The 11045-nt window shown below is 48.3% G+C and overlaps 1 protein-coding gene across 1 annotated transcript; it reads right to left on the bottom strand.

Moving 5' to 3' along the window:
- Nucleotides 1-328: 328 nt before the first annotated feature.
- MYDGF (myeloid derived growth factor) lies at nt 329-11045 on the bottom strand. Its single transcript, XM_081846488.1, has 6 exons — nt 10840-11045; nt 8847-8897; nt 7360-7421; nt 6401-6482; nt 2935-3007; nt 329-545 (listed from the first exon to the last, which is right to left on the bottom strand). Exons 1-6 carry the CDS (start codon nt 11017-11019, stop codon nt 466-468), a joined length of 528 nt encoding a protein of 175 aa, XP_081702614.1. The 5' UTR covers nt 11020-11045; the 3' UTR covers nt 329-465.

Genomic DNA, 11045 nt, shown 5'->3' with positions numbered 1-11045 from the left:
AAGGTGGGATTCTGTTGTGGTTATTAAGCTGGCTTACGGAGGGGGAAGACAAGGTGGGGAGGGAATGCGCCGGTGTATTTATTTGGTCCTTTCTGGATGAAAAACGATCAGAGGAATCGAAACGTCTGTGATGGTTTTCGGACGCAGTCTCTCTGTGACAGCTGCCGCTGGTCTCTCCCAGATCTGGTGCTGCACCATCAGACTGGAAACGAAGATTGCTAGCATGATAAACGGCGCCCCACATTTATTCCCCGCACCGCCGGTGACAATTTGTATTCCGAGAGACCGCTTTCAGGGTTTGTGGTGCCGAAGCACTGTGCAGTTCTGCAAACGGTTCCCCCAATTGCTACTCCAGCGTAGCACAGGAGAGAGGTCCCCACCCCTGCAAGAGTCGGCCAGAAGATCCACTTGCAATGTCCCCGGCAAAGCACCAGCACCTTCTAACAGGCAAGGGAACTCGGCGATTCACAGCTCGTCGTGGGCCGTTTTGGCGATGATCAGCAGCTTGGAGAGTTCTGAGCGGAATTTGCCTTCCTTGTGAGACACTGCAAAGGGGAGAAGACGACAGCAGGGTGAACAGAAGGGCAGAAAACACAAGGAAAGGCAGGATCACAGCTGCTCAACAGCAGAACAGTCTCTCCTTTTTAAACAGAGGTTGTCGTGTAGGATCGTGCAGGTGGCGGTGTGGAGACACGATTTGTTCTCAGACCAAACAGGCACAGGTAACCAATTTGCCCACAAGCAGTCTCTTGTGAGGGACGTGGGTGGCGCTGTGGGTTAAACCACAGAGCCTAGGGCTTGCCGATCAGAAGGTCGGCGGTTCAAATCCCTGCGATGGGGTGATCTCCCGTTGCTCAGTGCCTGCTCCTGCCAAGCTAGCAGTTCAAAAGCACATCAAAGTACAAGTAGATAAATAGGTACCGCTCCGGCGGGAAGGTAAACGGTGTTTCCGTGCGCTGCTCTGGTTCGCCAGAAGCGGCTTAGTCATGGTGACCACATGACCCGGAAGCAGTACGCCAGCTCCCTTGGCCGATAAAGCAAGATGAGCGCCGCAACCCCAGAGTCGGCCACAACTGGACCTAATGGTCAGGGGCCCCTCTACCTTTACGAGTCTCTTGAGAGTCCCATGGACTGCAAGAAGATCAAACCTCTCCATTCTGAAGGAAATCAGCCCTGAGTGCTCACTGGAAGGACAGATCCTGAAGCTGAGGCTCCAAGACTTTGGCCACCTCATGAGAAGAGAAGACTCCCTGGAAAAGACCCTGAAGTTGGGAAAGATGGAGGGCACAAGGAGAAGGGGACGACAGAGGACGAGATGGTGGGACAGTGTTCTTGAAGCAGCCAGCATGAGTCTGACCAAACTGTGGGAGGCAGTGGAAGACAGGAGTGCCTGGCGTGCTCTGGTCCAGGGGGTCACAAAGAGTCGGGCACGACTAAACGACTAAACAACAACACAGTTCCAGTAAGCAATTTGCCCACAAGAGGACAGAGCCAGCGTATGTTATCTGAGCTACAGAACAAGCTTCAGAAAACCAACCACTGCTTAGGAGCCACAGATGAGATGGTTAAGCTCCCATTTCCCTATACATGCGAAAGGTCGGAAGCAACAGCCTTCTCCGGCACATCCCTTGCACCCGGTACACTGCCACCAAACATGGAAGCTTTATTTATTTATTGATGCAAATTGCATTGATATCCCACTTTGTTCCACTGAGCTCATGAAGAGATGCAGTCTGACTCTAAAAAAATATATTTTAAAATCCTTACTCCACTCCAGGGAAGCAGTTTAGGATGCAACCCCAAAACCACCTAGTGAGCTTTGAATCGGGTGGTGAGACAATGGACTAAAGATTTTGGATATACAGTGGTGCCCCGCAAGACGAATGCCTCGCAAGACGGAAAACCCGCTAGACGAAAGGGTTTTCCGTTTTGGAGGCGCTTCGCAAAACGAATTTCCCTATGGGCTTGCTTCACAAGACGAAATGTCCTCACGGAACGAAATGTCTTGCGAGTTCCTGCGGGTTTTCCCCCCTTTTCCCCCCTTTTCCTAAGACGCTAAGCCGCTTATCAGCTGATCCGCTAAGCTGATAAGCCGCTAAAAGCCGCTAAAAGCCGCTAAAAGCCGCTAAAAGCCGCTAAACCGCTAATAGCGCTAATCCGCTAAGCTGTCAATGGGCTTGCTTCACAAGACGAAAAAACCGCTATACGAAGAGCCTCACGGAACGGATTAATTTCGTCTTGCGAGGCACCACTGTAATATTCAGTTAGAATCCTGGGAAAGGTTATGGAAGGAAGGTATCGATTTTACTGCATGCAGTGCCCTTAAAGAAAATGTTGTGAAATGATGTACAGATGGTATTTAACATCAGCAAAACTGGCTAAAAAGGGACGCAGGTGGCACTGTGGGTTAAACCACTGAGCCTAGGACTTGCCGATCAGAAGGTCGGCGGTTCGAATCCCCGCGACGGGGTGAGCTCCCGTTGTTTGGTCCCTGCTCCTGCCAACCTAGCAGTTCAAAAGCACCTCAAAGTGCAAGTAGATAAATAGGTACCACTCTGGCGGGAAGGTAAACGGCGATTCCGTGCGCTGCTCTGGTTCACCAGAAGCGGCTTGGTCATGCTGGCCACATGACCCGGAAGCTGTACGCCGGCTCCCTCAGCCAATAAACGAGATGAGCGCCGCAACCCCAAAGTTGGCCACCACTGGACCTAATGGTCATGGGTCCCTTTACCTTTACCTTTAAACTGGCTAAAATGTACAAGACAAGAACCAATGAATGTTGGAAATGTAAGGAAAGGGAAGGTATCTTCTACCACATGTGGTGCTGAGCTCCTCTAACTTCTCCTGCCACGAACGCTCTGGAGGCTTTGTCCACCCCAAGCAGCCCTCTGTACCCCCGAAGTAGTGTCATCAGCCCCTCCCGCTGCTACTCACCTGCTGTTTCGGTCACCTGGAATTCCTCCTCCTTTAAGGGAACGTCACTCTGCCCTCCAACCGCAGCTGTGGACTGCAACAAGACAGAAGGTACTCAGACGGGCATGTCCAAACATTTCTCTCCTGCTTGCTGCTCAAACTAGTTGTCACAGGAACGCAGAAATCTGCCTTGAACTGATTCAGGCCACTGGGTCTATCCAAGCCCAATGCCATCAACACCAAGTGTGGAGAAGGAACCCTTTGGACTGCCAGGTATTTTCAGACTCCAATTCTTATCACCCCCAGCAGCAAGCCTTGGCCAGTGGAGTTGTAGCCAAGCAATGTTCGGCAGAACAAAGTTTCCCCACACCTGGTCTACACTGACTGGCAGAAGGACCTGTAGGTGTTTGCTTACTTATTTGTTAGTTGCTTTTCTCAGTGGGCTGAAGTGGCTTCCCCCTTACTACCGAGCCAGGTTCAAGTCTGTTGTATTAATAATAACAATAACAATAGCAATAATAATTTATTTGTAGCCCGCCCATCTGGCTGGGTTTCCCCAGTCACTCTGGACAGCTCCCAACAGAATATTAAAAGCACAATAAAACATGCAACATTAAAAGCTTCCCTAAACAGGGTTGCCTTCAGATGTCTTCTAAAAGTCAGGTAGTTGTTTATTTCCTTGACATCTGATGGGAGGGTGTTCCACAGGGCGGGTGCCACCACCGAGAAGGCCCTCTGCCTGGTTCCCTGTAACCTCACTTCTCGCAGGGAGGGAACCACCAGAAGGACCTCGGAGCTGGACTTCAGTGTCCGGGCTGGACGATGGGGGTGGAGACGCTCCGTTTAGGGCTTGAAAGGTCAGCACCAACACTTTGAATTGTGCCCGGAAACGTACTGGGAGCCAATGTAGGTCTTTTAGGACTGGTGTTATATGGTCTCAGTGGCCACTCCTGGTCATCAGTCTAGCTGCCGCACTCTGGATTACAGTGGTGCCCCGCAAGACGAACGCCTCGCAAGACGGAAAACCCACTAGACAAAAGGGTTTTCCGTTTTGGAGGCGCTTCGCAAAACGAATTTCCCTATGGGCTTGCTTCGCAAGACGAAATGTCTTGCGAGTTCCTGCGGGTTTTTACCCCCTTTTCCCCCCTTTTCCTAAACCGCTAAGCCGCTCATCAGCTGATCCGCTAAAAGCCGCTAAACCGCTAATAGCGCTAATCCGCTAAGCTGTCAATGGGCTTGCTTCGCAAGACGAAAAAACCGCTATACGAAGAGCCTCACGGTACGGATTAATTTCATCTTGCGAGGCACCACTGTAGTTGCAGTTTCTGGGTCACCGTCAAAAGGAGCCCCACGTAGAGCGTATGGCAGTAGTCCAAGCAGGAGATAACCAGAGCATGCACCACTCTGGCGAGACAGTCTGCGGGCAGGGAGGGTCTCACCTGGCGTACGAGATGGTGGACAGCTGCCCTGGACACAGAATTGACCTGTGCCTCCATGGACAGCTGTGAGTCCAAAACGACTCCCAGGCTGCTCATCTGGTCCTTCAGGGGCACAGTTACCCTATTCAGGGCTAATCTACTAAGCCCTGCACAACTTAGGTCCAGGGACTGCCCAAACCCTGATATCCCAACATGATCACTACAGGAGTGGGGGAGGCTCATTTGATAATAGCAAGAATCGCCCCAATCCTGTGGAACTCCCTGCCAAAAGAGATTCAGCAGGTACCTCCTGTGCCAACTTTCAAATACCTGATGATACCTTTTCTAGCCTATCAGACCTATGAAGGCCATTAAGAATACAATTATTTTCATATTGAGATATTTGTAGAATAAATTTGGAAGAAATTCTTCCAACTTTTCTTCTTCTTTTTTTCTTTTTTCTTTTCTTCTTTTTTCTCTTTTGTTCTTTTTAGATATATGCGTATGCTCATCTGAAATATATATATATGAATGTATGTATGTATGTATGTATGTATGTATTTAGGGACGCGGGTGGCGCTGTGGGTTAAACCACAGACCCTAGGACTTGCCGATCAGGAGGTCGGCGGTTCGAATCCCCGCGACGGGGTGAGCTCCCGTTGCTCGGTCCCTGCTCCTGCCAACCTAGCAGTTCAAAAGCACGTCAAAATGCAACTAGATAAATAGGTACCGCTCCGGCGGGAAGGTAAATGGCGTTTCTGTGCGCTGCTCTGGTTCGCCAGAAGCGGCTTGGTCCTGCTGGCCACATGACCCGGAAGCTGCACGCCGGCTGCCTTGGCCAATAAAGTGAGATGAGCGTCGCAACCCCAGAGTCGGTCACAACTGGACCTAATGGTCAGGGGTCCCTTTACCTTTACCTTTACATGTCCAGGTAAATAAAACAGGAATCAAGGAGGAATGCGGAATGCATTTAGCAAATCCCAGAAGTCATAAACAGGAAAGGATGGCAATGAAAGATAGTATTTAACATCTCCTTGTGAACTCTCGACTGGACCTAATAGTCAGGGGTCCCTCTACCTTTACCTTTATGTATGTATTTGCAATATTTTGCTTATATTTTTTAATAATTATGTTAAATGAATTAATTAAAAAAGAATACAGTGGTGCCTCGCAAGACGAAAAGAATCCGTTCCGCGAGTCTCTTCGTCTAGCGGTTTTTTCGTCTTGCAAAGCAAGCCCATTGACGGATTAGCGGATTAGCGCTATTAGCGGTTTAGCGGCTTTTAGCGGCTTTTAGCGGCTTATCGGCTTAGCAGATAAGCAGATAAGCGGCTTAGCGGCTTAGAAAAAGGGGGGGGAGGAAAAAAAAACCCGCAGGAACTCGCAAGACATTTTCGTCTTGCGAAGCAAGCCCATAGGAAATTCGTTTTGCGAAGCGCCTCCAAAATGGAAAACCCTTTCGTCTAGCGGGTTTTTCGTCTTGAGAGGCATTCGTCTTGCGGGGCACCACTGTACAATTGAATAACTGTATTCAATAACTAAGAACAATTGGTGTCTGTTTTTAATATTGTTATGGTTTCTATTGTGTGGTTTTATTGCTGTAAACACTTCTGGTATGTTTTTATTTGTATTTTTTTTATGATGCAGCAGCAAACATCAAGTCAAGGACAAATAGACTGAAAAATAGTTTCTATCCAAGAGCTGTGGCCTTCTTAAATGCAGTAACTCGATAGTGTGACCTGGGAGTTTGATGGGTGTGGGTGTGGGTGTGGCTGGAATGTGGTTTGTTTGGTTGTTGTTGTTGTTTTGCTTTTGTTGTTTTTAAGGGATGGCATCCAATTTCGTTGCACTTGTGCAATGTTGCACTTGTGTAATGACAATAAAGAATCTATCTATCTATCTATCTATCTATCTATCTATCTATCTATCTATCTATCTATCATACAAACACTGCTATAAATAAACACAATGAAATTTAGACAGGGCCGTTTCTATGTGGAGATGCCAGGGATCAAACAGGAGACCTTAGGCCAGCCCCCCACCGCACCCTAGAAACAGAAAAGACTTACGTAGGCCATGCCATACTCAATCTTCGCTCCTTTGACCTCGCCTTTAAACTGGGTGAAGAAGAGATAAGACTTCCCTTGGGGCCTTGGACATGAAAATAAAGGACAAAATGTAAAGCCACAGCAGAGGTTGTATGCGAGTTATATGTAGGGATGCAGGTGGCGCTGTGGTCTAAACCACCGAGTCTCTTGGGCTTGCCGATCAGAAGGTCGGTGGTTTGAATCCCCGTGACGGGGTGAGCTCCCATTGCTCTGTCCCTGCTCCTGCCAACCTTAGCAGTTCGAAAGCACACCACTGCAAGTAGATAAATAGGTGCCGCTCTGGCAGGAAAGGTAAACAGCATTTCCGTGCGCTCTGGTTTCAGTCACAGTGTCGCGTTGCGCCAGAAGCAGTTGAGTCCTGCTGGCCACATGACCCAGAAAGCTGTCTGCGGACAAACGCCGGCTCCCTCGGCCTGAAAGCTAGATGAGCACCGCAACCCCACAGTTGCCTTTGACTGGACTTAACCGTCCAAGGGTCCTTTACTTATGCACAGATGTCAGGCTGGGTGATTAAGAGGAGATGTTAAGGTGCTTAAACTAGGGGAGCGGAAGAGCAGGAACATGCTTGTTGGCCCTGTCATCTTTGTTGTGCACCCAACAGGCACTAGCCTCACAGCCCTCCCCACACTGAACCTGCACGGCAGGGAGCCCGCTGTAGTCGCAGAGGCTATTTGCGTGATTTAGAACCCGCCACAGACTGCATGTTGGCTAATCATGTAGCTATCTCTCCTCTCCCATCCGGGACTGTGGCCAGGGCAGAGGAAAACAGCCCTCTGGATTAACCCTTTCAGAACCAGGAAGGTGCCTTCGAGAGCTGCAACTCCCTCAGACTCAGGGAGCAAGGATATGGAAAATCACATATGTGTAAGCTGCAAAGAGAAAGATCTGTACTTTTGGAAAGGGCAGAAAACTGTATTCACCTCCAGATGGAACAGGAAAACAGCAGATTATCTTCACTGATCCCAATGCTCATCTGCCATTTCTTGGAAGGGAAAAGGAATAACAGTCAATCTCAGCATTTAGGCCCACACTCGCCTATCAGATAGGCAAGATCTGCCGATCAGATAAACCTTAGCCGAGAGCAAACTGCAGCCGCTACCAGAAAATTGAAATCAGCAGGAGACAAACAAAAGAGAATGTCTCCACCCCATTGTGGCTCCCTTTTATTACATACACAGCCCAACAAGACAACAACATAAACCCCACAACTGGGGTTTATTGATACAAATCAATGTGGCTAATTTGACCCAACAACCTCCCACCCCCTCTCACACACAAATAAAACTCATGGCAATCTACCAAATTCAACTGATGATGATGATGGTTTATTTGTACCCCGCCCATCTGGCTGGGTTTCCCCAGCCACTCTGGGCAGCTTCCACAAAGACCAAAAATACACTAAGATGTCACACATTAAAAACTTCCCTGAACAGGGCTGCCTTCAGATGTCTTCTGAAGGTCAGGTAGTTGTTTATCTCTTTGACATCTGATGGGAGGGCGTTCCACAGGGCGGGTGCCACTACCAAGAAGGCCCTCTGCCTGGTTCCCTGTAGCTTTGCTTCTCGCAATGAGGGAACCGTCAGAAGGCCCTCGGCGCTGGACCTCAGGGTCCGGGTGGACTGATGGCTGTGGAGATGATCCTTCAGAAATACTGGGCCGAGGCCATTTAGGGCTTTAAGGGCAACACTTTCAATTGTGCTCGGAAACGTACTGGGAGCCAGTGTAGGTCTTTCAAGACCGGTGTTATGTGGTCTCGGCGGCCGCCCCCAGTCCCCAGTCTAGCTGCCGCATTCTGGATTAGTTGTAGTTTCCGGGTCACCTTCAAAGGTAGCCCCACGTAGAGCGCATTGCAGTAGTCCAAGAGGGAGATAACCAGAACATGCACCACTCTGGCGAGACAGTCCGCGGGCAGGTAGGGTCTCATCCTGCGTGCCAGGTGGAGCCGGTAGACAGCTGCCCTGGATACAGAATTGACCTGCACCTCCATGGACAGCTGTGAGTCAAAAATGACTCCCAGGCTGCGCACCTGGTCCTTCAGGGGCACAGTTACCCCATTCAGGACCAGGAAGTCCTCCACACCAGCCCGCCCCCCAACCACGCTCTGGGTACCCCAATCTCTCTCACCAGCAATGAAGACTATTAAATGAACAGATGAAGAACCTATTTATGTGATGCGGACATAAAACCCCACACATACACTGCGGGTGGGGAGGGAAAAAATTTTCTCCCCCTCTACCCCACCTCACAATGCCTATGGCAGCAATGCCTCACACCAAATGTAACAGTTTAGGAAAATGTTAAGTGTTCCGCCTTATAGAATTGAAGAGTGTCGCTCCAGATTCAGAATTAAGGGCAGTAGCTGGGGGGGAAGCTAAGTAAAATTGGCCTTAGGATTAACACAACTCACTTCGTTGGTCCCACCTTGAGCAGCATAGGTGAAGGTGCAGGTGTAGTCTCCCTGAAGGAAAGAAAGAAACAGAAACGAGGGATTTAAAACACTCAGCACTTTTTTTCCATGGGACAGCGCTGGTTAACAGGTTATCAAGAGAGGAGGCGAGAAAACAAACACTGAAGTGTGAATATAAAATATAATGAATATATACAGTGGTACCTCGGGTTAAGTACTTAATTCATTCCGGAGGTCCGTACTTAACCTGAAACTGTTCTTAACCTGAAGCACCACTTTAGCTAATGGGGCCTCCTGCTGCTGCCACACAATTTCTGTTCCCATCCTGAAGCAAAGTTCTTAACCTGAAGAACTATTTCTGGGTTAGCGGAGTCTGTAACCTGAAGCGTATGTAATCTGAAGTGTATGTAACCCGAGGTACCACTGTAATATGAAAACTCTCCCAGAGCCAGTGTGGGGTAACGGTTATAGAGTGTTGGACTAGGGCCTGGCAGAGGCCAGGGTTCAAATCGCCTACTCAGCCATGGCGCTCTCTGGATGCGACCTGGGGAGGGGGAGCAGTCGCTGCCTTCTCTCAGCCCAGCCCTACCTCACAAGGCTGTTGTGGTGATAAAATGAGGAGGGTTAGGAGAACCACGTGAACCACCTTGAAGCTCCATGGAAGGAAAGGTGGGAGAGAAATGCAATTACAGTGGTACCTCAGGTTAAGTACTTAATTCGTTCCAGAGGTCCATTCTTAACCTGAAACTGTTCTTAACCTGAAGCACCAGTTTAGCTAATGGGGCCTCTTGCTGCTGCCGCGCCGCCAGAGCACGATTTCTGTTCTCATCCTGAAGCAAAGTTCTTAACCTGAAGCACTATTTCTGGGTTAGCGGAGTCTGTAACCTGAAGCGTATGTAACCTGAAGCGTATGTAACCTGAGGTACCACTGTACTGCAATAAATAAATGCAATAAATAAATGCAATAAATAAATAAATGCATAAATATGTGCAATAAATGAATGCAACTACTGCAATAAGTAAATGCAAAAAATGCAATTGCTGCAATAAATAAATAAATTGACAATATGGACAGACTAGTTACATACGAACGAACTGCATATCGACGCAAATTAAGAATGGATAAATATGAAGAAATCTGGAAGGAATACTTAAGCGATAAGGCGGAAACTGGTGGGAAGTAGGTGGAGGAGAGGTGGGGAAATATTGTTAAAAGGGTGCAGTTATAGGTATATCAGTACCCAAATCTGAATTGTTAAATTGCATTATTAGTGTTATTGTGGTTTTGGTTGTATTTGTGGTTTTTGTGGTTGCTGCCGGTATTGAAAAAAGAATAAAAATAAATAAATAAAACAAATAGATGCAATCACTGCAATCAATAAATGCAATAAAAACAATAAACAAGCAACAAAATGAAACAATTGAAATAAAAATTGGTAAGAGTGTGCTTAAAATTAATTAATTAGTGTTTCAAATATCACTGATATTGGAAACGGATGCCTATAATTATGAAGAAATTCGGATGGAAGAGATTCGAGGAAGTCAGATACCATGTTTATGAAGATGGGTGGTACTTAATTTTAATTAATTAAGTGATAATATGTTGTGTGTATCTTTTTTCTTTTTTCTCTTTTTCTTTTCTTTTTGTTTGTCTTTATCATTGTTAATCTTTTCTTTCTTTACTATGTTTATCTACTGAAAATAATAAATATTATTTGGGAAAAATTAATTAATTAATTAATTAATGATTGATTGATTAATTAATTAATTAATTAATTAACAGAAATGAGAAGCGCTCACACATCTAGGCAGAGAGAACCAAAGTTTCGCCCCTAACTACGGGTGCCGCGAAGGGACACGCCCCGCCCTCTCCGCAATCCCCGCCGCGAGGCCCCGCCCGGGGCTCCGCTCCAGCCAATCAGAGCGCTGCCCTCTACCCCGGGTCAGGCGCGCCTCAGCCAACCAGAGGCCGCCACCTCCGTCCGGCTCTCACCAGGCTCTTCGAGAACGAGTGGGCCGCTCCGCCGGGCCTCACGTCGAACTCGGCCGTGCTTTGGTCCCCCTCGGCCCCGGCCTCCGCCGCGGGAAGAAGAGGGAGGAGGAGGAAGAAGGCGGCGGCCGTCGCCAGACCGTTCCAAAGCCGCCGAGCTCTGACCGACCTGGGCGCCGCCATCTTTGGAGGGGAAAAAACCCGGATGG

Source organism: Podarcis erhardii (genome assembly GCF_964252035.2).
Source record: "Podarcis erhardii genome assembly, chromosome: 18".
NCBI lineage: Eukaryota > Metazoa > Chordata > Lepidosauria > Squamata > Lacertidae > Podarcis > Podarcis erhardii.
Note: the sequence above shows the minus strand (reverse complement) of the source record. Positions and strands in the feature narration are given on the sequence as shown.